Source organism: Lycorma delicatula, chromosome 1, assembly GCF_047948215.1.
Source record: "Lycorma delicatula isolate Av1 chromosome 1, ASM4794821v1, whole genome shotgun sequence".
Taxonomy (NCBI): Eukaryota; Metazoa; Arthropoda; class Insecta; order Hemiptera; family Fulgoridae; genus Lycorma; species Lycorma delicatula.
Window position 1 is genome coordinate 198,521,815 of NC_134455.1, and position 21,277 is coordinate 198,543,091.

General features: G+C 29.7%; 1 protein-coding gene across 1 annotated transcript in view; it reads right to left on the reverse strand.

Moving 5' to 3' along the window:
* Grip128 (gamma-tubulin complex component 5) overlaps positions 1–21,277 on the reverse strand; it is a 108,349-nt gene that overhangs the window by 56,704 nt on the left and 30,368 nt on the right. The window contains exons 4-6 of the mRNA XM_075370170.1: positions 7,607–7,944; positions 4,989–5,178; positions 2,562–2,772 (exon numbers count right to left, since the gene is read on the reverse strand). Coding sequence (XP_075226285.1) covers positions 2,562–2,772; positions 4,989–5,178; positions 7,607–7,944 — 739 coding nt within the window. The remainder of the gene's footprint in view (positions 1–2,561; positions 2,773–4,988; positions 5,179–7,606; positions 7,945–21,277) is intronic.

Sequence of the window (21,277 nt, forward strand, 5' to 3'; positions counted from 1 at the left end):
CAAAGCAAATTCAAACAAACAAAAATCATAGTTATATTTTAGCAGATCAAGAACCAATTTGAAAAAAGTATAATTAATAAGAATTTCACTGTCAGCTAACATTTTTGGTATAAAAGTAAAAAATACTATAACTTACCATTTTTAAATACCATATCATTACATTTATTAATTGCTTTTAATAAAAGGTACAAAAATAAAAAAACAAAGGAATTAAAATAAAGTGGTATTAGTTAACCGTCAGAAAGAAAATCAAGCAAAATAGCTACTTTGTAAGAACACTGCTTTCAAAATTGTAGTGTAAACAACAGATGCTAAAGATGCACTGGTAGCATATAATCAAGGTCAGTTAATTATATCCTCTAATAATTTACAATAAAAATAAGCATTAAAAATGAATAGTACTACCACCAACTTTAAAATGAATTACCTATATCATTCTTATAAAAGGAAGACACATTAATCTGGATTAAAACATTTTCAAGCATACTCAATACCATTGTAATAAAGACAAAAACTACTTCCACTCAGACAGAAAAAACAGAAAAAAGTAATTGAAAATGCACGCACGCACGCGCACACACAGTTCACTTCAATTTAATTGAAACGAACACACTTCAATACACAAGTTGAAAAATAAAAGTTACAAAAATATATTTTTAGTTTAGTGTATTAATTCCTGTACTAATCACTGCAATAATGTTTAAAACTGATCTCATCTTAAAACTTAATTTAGAGAAAATTTCAAATTTAAAAAAATGTATACTACTCCAATTTTTGGAGCAAGTGCTTTTACAATTTTTTTTGTTTAAAAAATAATTCAATAGCGTTATTCTTTGATAAGCAAAATATTAGCAATGGTAGAAGCAAAGGTTTTTGCCTAACCCCTTAAAGATTTAGCACCTTCTCAATATTTCTTTTCCTGATCTAGTTTTTGGAAAAATGTAATTAATTTCTAGTTACACAATTTACAAGAAAATTGTATAACTAGATTAATAGTTTGAGGTAAAGCCATGCAAATTTTAACCCACATACTCATAAGTAGAGTGGGCGGTAAGTCCCTATACACTGTAATAAATCCAGCTTAATCAGCATCTACTGCTGCCAATTCTCACTGCTGATATCACTGACTGCTGCTGGAAAAGGTGGGAAAGCCATGGTGGGGATCGTCCTGGTTCATTCATGGTGGGATGACCTTAGTCATAGTAAAGTGTGGAACAATGGCAGATATGAGTGCATTCACTGTCGTTTTGGGAAATCGTCACAATCACAGCAAACGTTACTGACATGAAAGAAAAAGCTTTTGCAACAGGAAGTGTTCTTGATGTGCCGAGAACTCAAGCTGAGATGTGTGCTACTATGGAGGCATTGATTCAACGATCACAAATGAAATTAACGCACAAACTATCTGCAGAGTTAGGCATTCCAAGATTGACAATGGAAGACCATATGCGGAAGGACTTGAAAGTCAAATGTTTTCGTCCAGCCATAGTTAACGAGAATTAATGACCTTGATTGACATATTTATGAATGCCAGTTATTGCTTTAACACTTTCCAAGAGCAAATGATAAAAAGAACATCATGTTCTCAGATGAGTGTGCAATTTATCAAAGCTCTCATAAGTGAAATGTTTTTTCTGGGCGAAAGACAATCCTCACTTTTTTGAGGAAATCGAATACCATCTGCTTCATATAATGATTTGGGCTGGGATGACAGCTGAACCCTCTTTGGTTCTTATTTTTTCTATGGTGCAGTTAATTAATACAGTTATCCGAGAATGATCGAGTGGTTCCAGAATTAACAGCAAAAGGGATCACTGGTCAGCACATTTTGCTTTGAATGTCCAGCTGTCTCAATTGACATTTTTCTGAATTGCTGGATCAGACTTAAGTCAGAAGAGTTGCTGGCCTTGGCCAGCAAGAAGCTCCGACCTCACCACACCTTACAATGCACTCTGGGGTTTTGTAAAAAAAGAGATAAAAAAAGACAGATATGTCAATGAGCAGCTACAAGCCACTGTTTGGTTAGCAATTGAAATAATCACCCCTGGTATGCAGTTGCGAGTGAACAACTGGACATGGAAGTAGATACAGCTGTGCTTTGAACATGTTGGAACCCATAGAGATACTTTAGACGCATAAAAGATAACCTGCACCTATCATAATAATTTCATAACTAGCATAAAGGGACTTCCCACCCACTTCATATATACATTAATATAATTATAATATCATCTTAGGACTAAAAATTTGGAAGAATGGGATCATTTTTTGTGTGACAATAATGCTTTACCTCTTTTTTACACATCAAAACCTTGTGGGAAAAAATTTAGCATTTTTATTTTAAAGCCCAATTAATGGATTCAGTGAATTCAAATATCCTAGATATTTCAAAGGAATTGTTTGATATTTATTTTAATTTAACTTGCTTGACCAAGCTATTAAGGCAGCAATCCTGTGATCACATATTCTATTTAATATGTGATTAGTAAAAAAATAAAATCATCAATTTATAACAAATTGTTGAAAAGTTTAGTTTAAAAATTTTAATTAAAAGTTACTACCTTGTTTCTCAACTGTTTGTTCTATTTTGCACACTGTTGAAAAGAAACTAAGCAATAACTCATGCAAGGCATTTGCATAAGACTGATATGTGTAAGGAGGTTTCTTCATTTCATGCTCAGCACCCTCCAGATCTTCAACAAAATTAATCAGATGATATACCATTTCTGCATAGCAACAAACATTTGTTTTCAAATACAAGGCCAGAGATTCCTGAAAAATAAACAACCACGACAAATATAATGCTTGCAGAAGATCATTCCATCACCTTTTTTACTTTTTTATGTACATGCATCATTTTATGTTTTTACATCACATGCACTGTCATTCACAGTCATTCAAGGGACATATTTAAGTCATCAGATGATGTAAAGTAACCATTGGTTAATCAGATATGCCTCAAACACAAATGACAAATTCTTTATGACAACTGTCTCATACTAAGATATATTCATACCAACTAAGAGATGATTACACTATTCCTTGCATGATGTATCATACTATCAAAAACTGTCACATACTTTGAAAATAAACTACAAACAGCAGCTAAAAACATAAAATGAAAGTGAGCAAATATTCCCTTTTTTTACATAAGACATATGCATCATAATAGTAAAAAGAAACTATCTTTAACAAAATCTACACTAAGTCACAAAAATATAAAACCTCATAGTAAATATAGACATTACAAATATAACAAAAACTTAATGCAACAGACGAATTTTCATTTATACCTAACACAATATCAACACAAAAATGAGACATATGAAAATGAAATAGATCAATTTGACCTAATATTTTTATATTAAATACAAATAGTCTATGATGGTATATGCAAAAGTCTTACGTAAATGTTAAGTAATTAACCCACTGAGCCATTTAGACTTTTAGTAAAAATGCTAAACATATATTCATTACATGTTAATCTTCAATCACTTTTATTAATGCGACCTATTTGAATTCCAACTGATAGTGTTAGTAAACACTATAATATTAACGGTTATTTTTCTCATGTACAAAACTTTAGGTAATTTTACACATTATCTTACATCTTTCTTTTATAATTTTTATTACAATAGTTAAAATTAAAAAAAAATATCATTAGAAGTTATTAAATCTTATCTAGAAGTTGTATGCAATTTCTTTTACAATAATACCTTACATCTGTTCATATTTCTTCATGAAAGCCTCAACAAATGATGGTTTCCTGGAGAATTTTCTTATCGTTTAATCTCCTGAGTTAACTATAAAAAATAAGTAAGCATATGGCGCAAGTAGGTCATTACTTTACACGTTTCATTAATTTTTAAGTTTTTTGATCATTAATTTTTTTCATTATCATCAGTGATCATACATTTTTATTACAGCTTTTAAAATGTACAATTTTAGACCTGGTTATGAAGAAAATTGTTGATCTAAACAACAGTAGAGATACCACTGAGGAAGATGATTCTGCAGACAAATGTATAGGAGCAGTAATAATAGTAGAGTAAAATCAAAGAAAATGATGATGATGAGAATAAAGAGATACAAGGCAATGCACATAAGTTTAATGGCAGTTAAATTTAGATAGAAATATTTCAGAACAAATTTTAGAGATGTACCTAATCTAATGCAATCTATGAACAAAAACGGGATAGGTGTGCTGAATTACTGAACTGTATATCTCTTCACAATTTTGAGAGGATATAGATTTTGATGTTATAATGAAAGTGAGCAATTTGTATTCTTAAAAGTAGCTCATCTATTTCAATACCCTCAATTGAAAAATTAATTATAACTTAAAAATTAATTTTATGACTAAAAATCATGCCTGATCACCAGGATTCCAATCCTGGTATTCTATTCCCTTAACACAAATAGTTACTAAGAGGCTTAAAAAAGTAAGACATAAAAAGAATGTAACTGATGATTATAATCCATAATAATAAAACCACATCCTTCACCTGAATATTCTAAGACATCTGGAATATCTCAGAAGGCATCCTGAATCCAGAAAACTAAAGAGTGTGAAATAAGATTGGACACTGAGATGGAATTTAACAAACTGTTTCTCATAGATCATCAAAATAAGTGCAGTTCTCTGCGCGCTATGGGTATTTATTAGTGTCCAACAACTACATCAATTGATGCCATTGAGAAAAAAGACCATAATAATAATTCCTACGACAAACAGTAATTATTATGACATACAAACATTAAAGTAACATAAGATATTTTCAGAATCAAATAGGATCACTTATCAAAACCAGCAATTTCTCTAACTGAACTAATTAAACAATAAAACAAAAATAAATGGAAAGATTTTAAATTATAAAATAAATATTGATGGCAGAATTTTAACTGTTTTAACTACATTATTTAAAGCTGAAAAAAATAAAATTCTAATTCTAAAATTATAAATCCTAATTGTAAAAAAAAATTCTTACTGGTGTCAAACTGGGTATAGAAATGTTTTCCTTTGTAATAACTTCACCACTGTTAGTTATTTTGAAAATAAATGTATCAGCTGGTACCTGAAGTATCCATAGCACTTCTCGTATCAGTTTATACTCGCTTATTAATAAAGTACCACCAAGTGGTATTAGCCCTTGTGTTTGTTTATGCTTGTGTTCTTCCCTTAATAACAAACAAATCAATCAATTAAATAAATAAATAACTTTCACAACCTTCATCACTACACAAACAAAAAAATGCACACTAATCTATCATTCAATCACACTTTATTGATTTTTTCTCAACTCAATTATACACTAAATTAATAAAATAATATCAGTTATAATGGTTATTTTTTTTAACACCAAATATAATATCTACCATTATCTTTCAGTAACTAATATGAAGTCTGATAGAGATTAAAAAATAAATAATTACTTTATTACAGAATGACTTCAGATTCACTAGAACAATTGTGAGCCAGGGTAGGAAAACAATAAAACATTTGTCTTTCTTTGTCGAATTCTAACTCTACTCGTTTAATTTTAAGACTAATGTTTTTGATGTTTAGTTTCTTTACTATTTACTTTTGTTCCTAATTAGTATCATGTTCTGGTCTGATTTTTTAAAAAATAATTATAAAATTAACAAAGGATTACCCAGGCCTGATAAACCTAAAATGCAATATTTAATGCATCCTGACTGCACAAACAAGAGGTGCAGCTGTACATGGGTCTGATCTAAATAAACCACTATCAGATAATTGGAGATAAATTTAAACACACTTAAGACTTGAATTGTCAGTACACAAAAGAAAATTCAGTGCAATAGTATTTTTCTTCTTTTTTTAAAACAATTTTGAAGTCAAATTTTCACAAATGATATTCAAGGCTCTTAACACAATCTACAATAATAAACAATAATTTTTTCCTATGGATGCTATGTTACAACAATATTAATCCACCTGTTTTTTTATTAAGCACACATTTCTCATTTAAATAACAAAAATAATAACTAATTACTTAATTCAGATCAAAACACAATTATACTTCATGTAGAACAAGGAACTGCTCCAGTAGTTGCCTGGCAGGACATGGTACCATGAAGAAAAAAAATAAGAGAAAGGGGGATTAATCAGTTTACATCTTGATCGTGGTAGGTCCCAAAAAGATTAAAGATAACAAAATAAAAATCAGCTCTACTAATGTTTGTAGTGTTTATGAATAAACTTCAATTGTATATTTTCTGTAATACAATTAAGAATTTATTTCTTCTGAAAATCTATCTAAAGAACAAATTTACAATACTCTTGAGATTGCAGTACATTAGAAGGGTTTACGAAGTCAGACATTAGCTTTCCAAATTGAAACTTCCACTCTTGGTCACAAATCAAATAATGACATCAGAACATACTGCAATTAGTAGTAATTGGTAAAGCTAATAGAGCTGATTCTTTAAATGAATTAAATCTACCTGTCTTCAAGGTTATCATTATAGCATAAAAAATGCATAGATGGACAACTGTGTATCCTTAAAAACTTAGCTATTTTCAACAATAACTTTTCACACCAAGTTCATAACCATTTTAGATCATGGCACCCACCACAAAAAATTGTTCTTTTAGATAATGGCCATGAAAGATTGTTTCACCAGTGCATCTTCATGCACTGGTGAAACAATCTTAAAGCCAAAAAATGGCAATTAAAAATGGAAATTTAATATCACTCAGCCAGCATATCAGGAAGTCATTTCTGTAACAAAGAGGAAATTTCTGACACGATTTCACTGTACTTGATGTCATCTACATGATAGCTTGATTGAGATGAGATGAGACACATGTTCATATTTGAAGGACTCTGAGACTGCTTAGACAAAGAATGCAGTTTACTGACATAAAAAATAATATGTTGCATTCGTTTAAAAATAAAGAAAAAGGAGTATGCTACTGAAAACTAAAAGACAATGTTAAATTATTTTTCAAAATTCAAATTTGTAATAATTCATGATTTTATTGCATTACTTGTATCTTGTAACCGTGGTTTTGCTCTATTTGTGACCCATTCCTCACTGTTATCACAGCTAATCAGGAGTACTGTAAAATAAATTAATCATACAAATTAAGAATAAGGTCGGCTAGTAAAGTGGAAAAAACAAAATGAAAGTATAACTTTGTTGCAGAAAAAAGAGATGCAAGAAATGCAACTGGATCAATCAGGGTGACTACAGAAAAATATACAGATATAAGAATAAAAGACACACTTCATAAATGTTTCACTAGATAAAACTGAAAAAACTAGTAAAGATGTAAAAAGGGGCACTTGTACAAAAAAGTTTAAAATGTACATTGCAAAAGTTGCTAAATATGGAACCACCCACTGATGAAAAACTATCACATGAATGGTACTTGTTCAAACAACAAATATTTTAATTTTTTACTATTGAAATAATTAATACTTGCTCATTAATATTGATCAGAAAGTGAAGATAATAGAAATTAAAACAAATTAAAAGGTTGAAAAATGGAGAATGTAAGAGAGAGGGATAGCTGAAAAACAAAAAAAGAATCTCATCTCTAACCAATCAAATTAATTAATTATTTTCACTATATTACCAAATAATAGCAAATCTAGCAGAAGGGTTGGTGCTATCAGGCTCCATTCTAAATGCAGGATCATTCCACCAATTATACTGAATATTCTCCTTTAACCAGCTCTCAGATTTAAGTTTCTCCTCACAAAATCTCATCATCTTGTCACGTTCACATTCAATATCTTTTTCCATTGAACTTTGATGATCATCCAATCCTGTTACTTTCTCATTTGAAAATGTAAAACTAAACTCTGAGAGAAGAGATCTTTTAACTGGGTGAGGTGACACATTTACAGATTGTGACACTATTTCACTTGTTTCATCATCACTCTCTAATCCACTCCATGTTGAACTATCCTCCTGATAAAACATTTTAAACATTCAATCAGATTAAAATTCATTCAAAAAATAAATAGACTAAATAATTATTACATGATCAAAATGGCTTAAAATATGTTTTTCAATATTAAAAATCCGATGTGGACACCATCACTTGACTTCCTTGTACATCTATTAAATTTACATATACACATTTTTGCTGCACTTCATTTAAACTTACTTCACTTGAAAGTGAGATACAATCCTCCAATTCTTTAAAAAAGTGAACAGTTACATAATTTCTGAAGTATTAGTTTTTATTAACATCAAATATCTATACAATTATAAATTCAACAATCTTACCTGAAATATTAGGTTAGAGTAAAAGTCCCTTGATTACTCTTTAAATAAATTGTTTACCAAATAAAAACCGATTATTCTACACCGTAAGGTCCAAATTTATATTTGTAACCAGTATACATAACTTCACTAAACAGAAAATTTAATTATTATTAACTTTTATTTACATGACACAGCAGAAATCTTGTGCATATTACACACAAGTGAAAAAATTTCAACAATCACTTTAAATTGAATGCAATTCAAAAATGTATTTTACTTTTCTGTCAAGTAATTAAATAAAATGACTGCTTTTAAAAATAAATATAAAATGTTTATAATAATTGCTAAGAAAATCCACAAATAATACAATTCTAAACTATAATTTTCAATATTACATAATCAGATGTTTCACCAAATCTATATTTTTATTTAACTTCTAATTTTTTTCTATAATATTTTTTTCAGTATCACTGAATTATTATTTATTGTAAACATTGTTTTTCAATCATGGGTTAATAATTATTAAATCAATTTATTTAAATTAAAAAAAAAAGAAAAGTAAAAAAAAAAATAAAATAAAGTAAAAAAAAACAAAAGGAGATGAAGTCCGATTTGAACTGATGTGCTTTCCTTTTAAAATCTAAATATTTAATTAATTAAAATGTTTATTTTATTTTCGATTGCAATTAGAAAGGGGGTGCACAACTAGATGTTACAACAGTGTTAAATACAAAATTTCAACATTCTACAACTAATCATTTTTGAGTTATAAAAGATACATATGCACATACATAAATACACTGAAACGAGTCAAAATGGATTCAGGGATGGTCAAAATGGATATTTCCTTTGAAATATGAAAACTGAGATGTTTCACGATTACAATACTTCCTTTACTTCGTACAAGGAAGTTAAAAAAAGAAAAAAGGAGATGAAATCTGAAGACCAAACTTTTTCACAATCACAGTACTTCCTTTACTTTGTACAAGTAAAAATTATCAGCAACTTCATACCATAGATTTTATAAAGAGGTTTTCAAGCTAATATATTTATAATTAACAAGCACAATACTTTTGTAAAAACAGCTTTTAGATTTTTTTTTACATCAACCGCAGACAATGGGCTTATCTTGTCTGCTTAATGTATCCTCTCAATGGAATACACAAAAAGAAACATAATTTACAGCTTACATGGCTGATTTCTGAAAAAATATAAAGGATAAATCAAGTGTTTTCTGAATTCAGTTTAAAATGTAACATTTTCATAAGCTATATTATACAATTTATTTTCTGATAGAAAGCATAAGTTATAACTTTGAAATCGCCACTAAATTGTACAATTTAACAAAAATATAATTTATAATATTGTTCTTTCAGAGTTAGTAGCTTTAGTTTTCAGAAAGTAAGCAGCGATTTAAACTGCAAAAAATATTTCACAATCTGCCATTTTTTATTAAGTACAAAAATGGTAAATATTAAGAACTAACATTTTGGTTGAAATAAAGAAATGATCTGTGTAATTTTAAACCAATCATAATGAACAAAGTCCTTTTTTCAATAACTGATTAACTTCAAACAGCATGTATTAAACAAGATGTTTGAAAAATAGCAGTTACAACATAAAGGTTTTTTCTTACTGCAGTATCATTAATCTAACCTATGTAATCACCAAACCTACAGTCTATGCAGTATAACTTCAGAAAAATCAATTGAAATGAAAAAGTAACACTCTCTTAAGCAGATAGATTGAATAACATATTTTCTTAATATAAAACTTACACATAGCAACCGAAAAATAGCAGTAAAATATATATATACATACAGAGTGTTTATATATTACCTTTTCAAGAATTCAGGGAATGATCTCCCACACTGTAATAAAGAAACAACTTTATATCAACATATGTCTCCTTTTCTTTCTTTTCCTGTTTAGCCTCCGGAAATTACCATTCAGATATTACTTCAGAAGATGAATGAGATTGATATGTACGAGTGTAAATGAAGTGTAATCTTGTACAGACACAGTTCGAGCATTCCTGAGATGTGTGGTTAATTGAAACCTAACCATCAAAGAACACCAGTATCCACGATCTAGTATTCAAATCTGTATAAAAGTAACTGCCTTTACTAGGACTTGAACGCTGGAACTCTCAACTTCCAAATCACCTGATTTGGGAAGACATGTTCACCACTAGACCAACGGTGTGGGTATACCAACATATGTCTGGAAACGCTTAGTTTACTGGCTATCTGCCATGTTGCAGATGCTGCTAGGGTACCTAAAGGTTTACTTGTATAAAAATAATGAACCTGATTTCTCGATCCAATTTAAAATGGCAGCCACTTAAACTTTTTAATTTGTCAATATCATTGCAATCATTGGTTTGTTTAAATGTTATGTTTTACAGAAAAATGTTAAACGTTTTATGATAAAGAAAATGACACCTTAATTTATTCAGATCCTTTCATAAATAACAAAGTTATGGCAAAAATTCTTTAAGTGAATCACTATAAATTAAAAAGCCAGTTTTCATTTCCTCCTAAATAAAATTATATAACGCGACCCAATCTCAATTGGAATAACTTTATTAATGTTATCATGTAATAAATATCAATATAATATATTAATTAATACTATAATAATTAACGAAATTAATGAAATTATTACAATAAAATAAGATATTATTGAAATCATAAAAGTATTATAATAAATAATATTAATAATGAAAAATAATTTGCATTACACATTTTTCATTTAATGACCAGACACTGGTTATTAAACAAATTGTTTTTTTGCAATTAAAATTTATTTAACAACAATAAATTATATATCAGATAATAAAACATTGATAAAAAAACTAAAGTAGCTGTTTAAAACTGAGGCACTCATTCAATATATATGCATCGAGGCAATTTTTCATTGACTGCTGGACTCTTTCACAGATGCCAGGTATCTGACAAATCTTCTCAATCTCATTTAGAATTCGTGTATGTAATTCTTCTATGGTACCTATGAAAATGTCATCTAAAGTCAAGTAGAATGAGATTGGGAGACTTCGCAGTTCATGCTACTGGACCTCCTCGACCAATTCATCTGTTTTGATATGCTTCATTAGGGTGATCTTGAATTTGTAATCTATAATGAGCCAGAGCCCCATCTAACATTTATCACATTTTTTGTTTAGTGGCAAATATTATATTGTTTGTTTTAATAATATAAATAATATATTATTAAAACTGGAGGATGATTGGTAAAAAAATGTAATATCTTTCACTATCAGGCGTTTCAGGTAAGAAACAGACAAATAAGTATCACCCAGAATAACAGCCTGTATATTTACAGAAAAATTATACTGTGAGAGCTTTCTGAAATGGTATGAGGTATGAGGGTTTTCAGTTGACTGTTTGTGGATGTTGTGGGTGTTAAGAATATCCAATCTTGTAAATTTAACTTCATCAGTAAATAAAATATCATCCAAAAAATTTGGATTAATACATTTTCTGATAAGCCGTGGGCATAGCTGAACACGGTGAGTATAATTCAAAGTAAAATTGGTTGTACTCGCTGATAGTGAGTGATAGGCATGAAATAGCTGCTCAAGCAAAACCTTCCAAACTGCAGTATTACTAATAATGAAGTCCAAGGCCATTTCTCTAGCACTTTTTCTGGGATGGTTAGATATATCATGTAACCATCCACAAATTTGGGTACCAGGTGGTGCAACCAATCTTGATGCTTGATGCCACGGTAGCAACAGCTGAACTTCAAATCATTCCACTATCCTTTTAGCATAACATTTGTTTCATTACCTATCAGTGAATGGAACTTCGTAAGATGTATTGTGGGGGTTAGTACTGGTTTGCAGAACACAATTTTTGAAATTTTAATTACCAAAATATATAGCAAACATTTTGAATATTATTAATTTTTTTTAATTTGATTTAATAAAATCAAATAACATATAATCAAATACATATATACACTAGCTACCGATCACAGCTTTGCTCATGCTATATGGTTACGTTTCCCATAGCGGACAAACTTTTTATTTTATATTTTTTGGTCAAGTATCTGGAGGCAAGTGCAGCCAGTCAGTCAGTCATACATATAGTAATGATGACAGTAGCTGTGTTGGTTAAACCATAGTGCCATATACTTTCTCACCCCTTAACAAACTCGAAACAAAAAAAACCTGAAAATGGCTTTTAAATATTTACTTGAAGAGTATCTCCAAGCGCAAATCTACTGTTTATCTTGTTTAGTACAGTAGAGATTGGAAGAATTTACAATCATTGTTCAACATTTTTTTTACCTTTCTTCACCCCCTTTCAAGGTCGAATTTCAAAAAAACTAGAAATTAGTTTACCAAAGAAATTAATTACCGAGAAATTAAAAAAAAATTTTTTTTAACATGAAATGATCTAAAAACCTTCTCAGTTAGCCCAGAAACAAGGGTAAAAATTTGTTTGCGATTGATCAACTAGTTTTTTTGTTTATCCCAAATAAGCAAAAACCTCTTCCTTTTTATATAATAGTATAGATGTATAGATATTAAATCAAATTTAATTGGCTCATTGAAAAATTTTTAATGAATATCCAACCACTTTCTGTGAAAAGATGTTATGTATTTTTCAAAATGATAAACATGACAAGAATTACAGAAGCACTTCTGTGAAGCTGGTAATTGTACAATAGTAGGCATACACATAAAACTATTTAACATGCAAATCAAAATGTATAACCTTCACTGAGTGCTGGTGTTCCATTTTATTTTCAAGCAGATATTCAAAAGTTAATGTAATAATGGAAGTTAATAAACTAAATAATGGAACTGGAAGTTACAACAGAAACCAATTATTTTTAAATGTTAGAACAAAATAAGAAACTTTTAATTAAAAAGGGTGAATGCCATTCACTTTACAAAAACTATTAGAATTTCCTAGGTTGCTGTCATCAGAATCATTATAATCATCACTGTCACTTACATTATCTTCTTGTAAAAAAATAAAAAATGATTTCATAGTATTGTCAATATGTAATCTGGTTGCATATATTCAGCTTCTCTTTCCTTAACTTTATCACAATACACCTTCCAATTTTTTTCATTCATGTCGGCCACTTTATTTTCACATAGCCTTTGAACATCTTTTATACCAAAAGTTACGTTATGACTTGCTTTGTATCCTTTAACTTCTTACCAAACCATCTCAGTAGGACTGAAATCCAGGTGGTATTAAATCTAAGTTTTATAAAAAAAAAAGGTTATGCCCTTTTTTTTTGTAAAAGTTCATCACGACAGTAAACTTTTCCCTGTTTGCTTTTACCAATTTGTTCAATGTGGTTTCAGTATCAAGGAAGAATGAGGAACAGAATGCTTTTGCAATCACTTTATCATACCTTCTTTTCTTGAATTGGGAATTGGTGATCTTTATAAAATGGCATTGTGATAGGTTGCATTCACAGAAATTACCACAGAATTATCGAAAAGATTTGGAATTAACATCTCTCATGTCCATTTTAAGAAATTTTCTGCTTTCATTTGACCTTTGTAATTGCCATTTTTTAAACTTGCTTGTCAACTTGGTAAGGTGTTTTGTATAAAAACCAATTCCTCTTCCAGCAAGCAACTATTTGTAAGTTTGCTGCCTTTTGAAATAGGAACTTCCAGCCCATCACCTTAATCACTACACCACGATTTATTTGTAGTGTGAGAAGCCAATATATATGGCTCATCGAGGTAGACTATCAGCCTATTTTCAGTTCTAAATTCTTTTATGACAGTCAAATATTGAATATGCTTAAACATTATGTCATGTTGCTCAGTGAGAACGTTCCTGATATTTTTGGTTTTTCTGCAGCTAAAGTCCAATTCTTTTATTATTTTTCTCAAACTCATTCCTTTTCCTGAATAATCAATGGCATTTTTAAGTGCTAACATTATCTTTTTCACAGTCGGCAGTTATTAATGAATTTCATGAAATTCATAAAGTCATTTATAGTCCGTCTCACCATACACTTGTCAAAGCCTAGTCCCTTTGTAGACACTTCACTGGGTTTGAATTTACTGGAGTAAAGAAAGAAGTCTCCGCCAAATTTTCTGCTAATTTTTCTAACTGCTTTTTCTCTTTTCATACTCTTTGGGCTTGAGATCGCAACACTCCACACACAGCTGCTGTTCTTTCTTCTCATTTTTTAATGTGAATCAGTTATTTATCTTTTTCTGACTTAAAAAATTGATCACTTTCTTGTTTCATACACTTTATTTATTATTTCCCAGGCCTGCTGTTTTAGTTTTTTTTCTTAGACTTAAGTTCACTCATAATTATGAAATACTAAAAATACAAATTATAAAATGTGTTATCACAATAAAAAGAAACAGAATTTGTACAAATACTCTAACAGAATCAAAAAATACAAGACAACTAGTTAACTGGATTATACTCAAGCATTCAGTAACATAGGCTTATCGGAAATTATTTATTTTTACATTAGCCTGGCTGTATTTGAAAACTATGAGCAGATAGCAAACAATGTAACTATACTGTTCTTTATATAATTCTAAGAAAGGACTCATTTTCTCAATTGTAATATTTGGCTTGTTTGTCTTAATTTTTACAACAAATAAAATCACGATAAATTATAAATTATGTTTGAATATACATCAGACAATTATAACGTTAATTTATCAGTTGGCATTTGTCTGCTGATGTAATTATAATACTTGGTGAGAATAGGCTTAATTTTATAATATTTAAAAATATACTATAACATTTCTTTTTATGGCAAAATACTTAATCATTTATAAAGTATAAACAGCAGAATTAGAAAATGTTTAAAAGTTTAAAAGAAAACAATTTGTTTCTGCACATGAAAACTAAACTGAATGTTTTCAGTTTAGATAACAGCCACCATACTAGCGATCATAGTCCAAGCATCAAGATTCATTGCATCAAGCTGCACATATTGAATATGGTCATCCTGATTTTCCATATTTTTCAGGTATTAAGCTTTCTGTCTCTAAGCCACCTATGAATGTATAAGCATTGTGTGAGAAGGTAAATAATCCATTGGGAAAGTGTCCTGAAGTGTCCATTGTGTTAGATGTCCGGCATCTAACCCCAAGGATGTTGCAATGTGGAGGGAGACTGTACATTAAATGGAATATCAGCCATTCCTAAATTAGTAAAAATATGATTCACATGACCTACCATAGTGAATAAGATAATGGTAAAAAACAAATAACTAATTAACTCATACAGCACCAATAAATATATTCACTTAGTCATTGGTCAATAGCAAAAGACAATCTGCATATTCATTTTTATTTACCTTTACAATGACTTGTTAATTACATCTGTTTTAATGCAAATTATTTTTCAGTATTAATATTATTTATAATTACAATATTTTCATGATTTTAATGTAATATTTTCAATATTACATTAGTGTAATATTTTCACTTCAAGAATCTTTGTCATAACTATATTATTTACAAATGGATTCGAATAAGTAAGGTGTCATTTTCTTTGTCATAAAATGCTTAACATTTTTTGTAACATAACATTTAAATAAATCAGCGGTTGCAAAGATATTAACAAGTAAAAAGTTTACATGGCCACCATTTTGAAATGGATTGAGAGATCAGGTTCATTATTTTTATATAAGTAAATCTCTTCACACCCTAGCAGTAATCAAAATTTCAGCTCAATATAATTAACCATTCCTGAGAAACAAATTTTTATATAATAAGTACAAAATAGCAGGCAGCAGGTAAGCTAAGTGTTTCCAGACGTATGTTGATGTAAAGTTTTTTCTCTATTTTGACATGGGAAACCATCTTCTGAATTCTTGAAAAGGTTTTTATAAAAACACCTTACATATATTATATAACAAACCAATTGTATAAAATGCGAGGTAATATAATAAGCATAACGCATATCAACTAAAACACAACTCTAAAAAGGGAAAAAGGTTTTTTACATTAACTACTGTTTCTTGTCAGCAACAGCACCACCATATGCTCTTCATTACAACATGTTAAAAATCATCCTAGAATATTTTATTATAATACCAACTGAAGCTACAGTAATTTTAATTTAAAAAAATCATCTTTAAAATATGACTTAATTTTAGAACGAGTAAAAAAAACTTCAGAATAAATCAGCACAATGATAAGTATATCCTTAGGTTGCCTTTAGACAAGCAACTAAATACCACATATCCTATTTTACAATTTAATTAGATAAAACTACCAGACCACCAACTTCAATCACAGAGTGGTAGCACATCTCCCCATGTCATCTAGAAGGTTCTAGGTTTGTAGACCCAACCTTTTGTGGATACCGGTGTTCTTTGATGGTTGGGTTCCAATTAACTACACATCTCAGGAATGGTCAACCTAAAACTACACTTCATTTTCATTTGTACATATCATTCTCAATTATCCTCTGAAGTAATAACTTATAGTGGTTCCGGATGCTAAACAGAAAAGAAAGGTTCAAAGACCAGATAGGCTTGATGTTTTTCACATTCCCATTTTTCCATCCCATTTTTTAAAAAAATCAGGAAAAAGGCTGTAGTTACTAGAGTAGAATAAATAATTTAAAAAAACACACTAAATGACATAGTATAGTACTGTTTTGAACACGAATGATACTTTTGAACCCCTCATACTTCAAAACATAAAGAAAATTCAATTTCCATGCGACCAAATGTAACACTACTTTTTTTTAAAGTCTGTAAAAACGTCTGTTACTGGGCGACCACCAACTCTCATAAAAAAGGAACTAATGAACAAGGCTAAAAATCATTGCATATCGTGCAATGGTATCCTTGGAATAATCAGCCTATATTTTTTTATGACAATAATAAGAGCTCAGTTAAAAGTCACACCAAAGCATTATGTCAAAGTGATCGAAGAACTTTTGTCTGCTTTAATAGCAATAGAAAAATGAAATCAATCCATACAATTTTAGCTGAATGAAGCAACCAGCAACATAACCAGGCAATCAATGAATCTAAACAAAAATTTTATCCAAGCCATATAATTTTTAAATAAAGCGTGTGCCAAGGCTGAAAAGGATGTAAGATCTGATTCTATAAAATGTTTTGCAAGTGAGCTCATTTGAAGAATAAAGTATAAACCATGCTATATCATGAAAATAAATAACAATGAGCTCAAAACAAAGTTGATACTATTTCTGAAGTCATGATAATAGTGTAACCATTAAAATATAATCTTTATATCAAGAATATGTTAACTAAAATGCTAAGTGTCCTGTATAGACTTCTGAATCTAATGATTTTGAGGCATAGTTAAATGCTATTACATAAACTGTATTTTCAGGGGTTCTTTTCTTGTTTAGCCTCCAGGAATCACTGTCAGGTATTACTTCAGAAGATGAATCAGGATGATATGTATGAGTGTAGATGAAGTGTAGTCCTCTACAGTCTCAGGCTAATCATTTCTGAGATGTGTGATTAATTGAACCCCAACCACCAAACAGCTCTGGTATCCACGATCTAGTATTGAAATCCATATAGACGTAACTGCCTTTACTAGAATTTGAACGTTGAAACTTTTGACTTCAAAATCAGCTGATTTGCGAAGATGCATTCACCACTACCAACCCAGTGAGTTGTACTTTCAGGGTTATGTGAAAATTATATTTTTAAATGGATAAACAGAAAAATTATGTAATTTATACAATCCCCCCCTACATTTAGCTTACCTAATTGTTCTGGAATATTGGAAATGCTAATTACTCTCAATATTTCATAAGTACTTTCTTTCAAAGTTTCTTTTTTAGCAGGAAGAAAGAAAACTTCCCATGTAAACTACTACTCTTACTGCATATACTCTTATTTTTCTGTGATAGTACTAATACATCATAGTAGTATCAAAAGACTATAGACCTTCTTCTGCAACAATTCTATTTTCATAGACAACTAAAATAGATAAGTTCCATCATATGATTTGCTGTATTTTCTTATATAATTAAACAAACCAAAATTCTAAGGCAGAAAGGATTCTGTTACTAATAATATTTAACAGTAAAAAAACTAATTTTATAAAAAAAAAGAATATTTATATACAGTGTAAAGAAGCCACCCAAGCTCTAAGGAGAATAAAACAACAACATCATAAAGACACACTGAAGTCAATAGAAGAAGAATTCAATAAAACACAGTCAAGAAACTACTACAAAACCTTAAAAAATCAGCTCCAAAAATACAAACTTTAAAAAGTAAAATGAATAATTTAGAGTTCATAATGTTTTTATGAAAATATGAAACTTTTCTTCTGTTTGAAACTTTTATTTTGGATGATGAGAATTTGGTAATGTTTAAGAATAGATTAGATAATTTTAATGCTCTGTGTATTCCTGCAAAATTAAAACATCCAACTTTAATAGAGCAAGTGGCGTCTGTGTGTTTGGAATTAAAAAGTGTACAAAATATGTATAAAGTTTGTTAAATTCAGTAATTACAATGTTATAAAAATGGCTTTCTCCTCCTATAGTGTACATGTGGTACCTGTCTATTTAAATTGTGAAACATGACACTCAGGCTTTGAAAAACTATACATTCTCTTGTCAGAGTATAAAAATGAGCAGTTTCTATTGCTTGGGGATTTTAATAGTTGATTGGTATTGGAGCAAGTAATTCCACTAGATATATTTGAGAATTTTGAGAATCTGATCCCTTCTAGAAATTCAAAAGACTAGATTTAAATGGAATAGAAAGAACCTGTTAAAAATGTTTGAAGACTCAATAATCATTTTAAATTATTATTTTACAGGAGATACCAGTGGGAAAGTAACATTTATTGGATTGCAAGATGCCTCAGTAACTGATATCACAGAGACAGATGTTGAACTATTATAAATAACTTTCAAGTATAGCAGGAATACTTCTCAGATCATTTGCCAATAACTGTAAAATTTTGATCAATAATGATCCTTAATTTCACAACACCAATTCACCCAAAATTAAAGTGGAGAAAGGAAAAAACTTCCAAAATATAGTAAAACAACAGTTAGAGAAAAGTGTTTGGTCTGGAGATCCAAAACATGATTCAAACTTATTTACAGATGTATTAATAAATAATGGAGAAAGTCCAAAAGCTACAAATGTAACAAATTTTAAACAGGAATGGTTTTTATATGGAGTGCCACAAATCGTGGAAAAGTGTTTACATTTCTCCTAATGTATAAAAGGAATAATTCAGAACATTTCAAGCACAAATATCTAAAATTTAATAAAATTTACCAAGAATTGTGAAGAAAAAAGAGGAAAAAATTAATGGCAGGACAGTATAGCTGAATTCAGAGAAATGAAAGACTCTGGAGAGTTTTGGAAGTTGGCTGTTTTAAACAGAAAATATTTCGTTCTGCGAATGATATTACAGGTCCGGAGTGGGTGCAGTATTTTAGTAAGCTTTTGAATCCAAATATTGGTTCTTGTAGAATAATTTACTGTGTGCCTTTATTGATGAAACCTTGGATCCTCCCTTTCAATTAAAGAGACTTGCTCAGTATAAAAAAAAACAAAAATAATAAGGCACCGGAAAAGATTGAATACCCTATGAGTTTTTTAGGAATGCTCCCTCTGTTTAACTGGATAAATTGTTGAATATCTATTATAAAATAAAATATATAAAGTGCCTGAAACTGCTAAAGTGCCTGAATGCTTTAAGATGTCAATAATATTCCCATTATATAAAAAAGGAGATCTAAGTAAGGTAGAGAAATACAGAGGTATTTCTTTCAGAAATACTATCGGAAAGTTATTCTCTAATATGTTATTAGATCGGCTTAATCTCTGGGCAGGACGAGGGATATTGCAGGAATGCCACGCCGGATTCAGAAGAGATTATAGTACAATAGATAATATCCATAATTTAGTTAGTATCATTGAAAGTAAATGGCATCAGAATCGTAAACTGTACTCCTTTATTGACTTGTCTGCTGCATTTGACAGAGTGGATCGATATGCACTTTTTTATAAACCATTTGAACTGGAATTTCATCTAAAATAGTTATGCTCCTATCAATATGTAATATCTTATCAATATGGAGTTCTAATGGGTTAATGGAAAAATTTCAAACAATAACGGGTGTAAAACAAGATTGTCCATTGGGCCCTTTCCTTTTTTCTCTTTTGGTTAATGATCTGACAATGGTTTTGGAAGGGGGAGTTTACATAGCAGGCATTTTAATAAAGTTAACTTATGCTGATAATATTGTCATGTTAGATAAGATCCAATTTCATTACAGAGGAAGATAAGTGGACTGCTACTGTACTGCCAAAAGTGGAATTTACAGTTAAATCTTGGTAAATAAAAAATTATGGTTTTTCAGAAAGGGAAAATTAACAAAACATGAAAAGTGGTGGTACAGAAAAAAATGAATAGAAGTTGTAAACAGTTACAAGTATTTGGGTGTAACACTTTCAAAATTATCTCTGGAAATGCATTTTAAGGAAAGATTACAAATGGCGAAATAGCCTTGAATACATTTAGTAATCTGTTGTGCACTGATAATATTGTATTTGAGAAAACATTGGTTATTTTTAATGCAGTGTATTGATCAATAATTTATGGTGCCTGAAGTTGTGGATGTAGAATATACAATAGGCAGAAATTTTTTATTAAAACAGTGTTTTGTTTACCCCAGAATAATCCAGCTTATGGTTTGTATCTGGAAACCGGACTGGAGTCTATATTTTTGCATACAATTAGACTCCATTTAAAATACGTACAGCATTGTCTGAAACTGCCAGAAACAAAGTGTCCAAATTGTTTTAGTAAGGCATATTATAGAAAAAAGAATATATTTTTATGATGAATGGAAAGAGCTTGTTGAAAAGTATAAGGTCTACCCAAAATTATACTTTTACTCAAAAAATTATACTAAGGTCTACTCAAAATTATGTCTACCCAAAATTTAAAGTGAATTTTATTGTAAAAATGATTAAAAATAAAGATGAAGTCAGATTACATAGGTATTTTGAACAACAGTTGCAGTAGCCT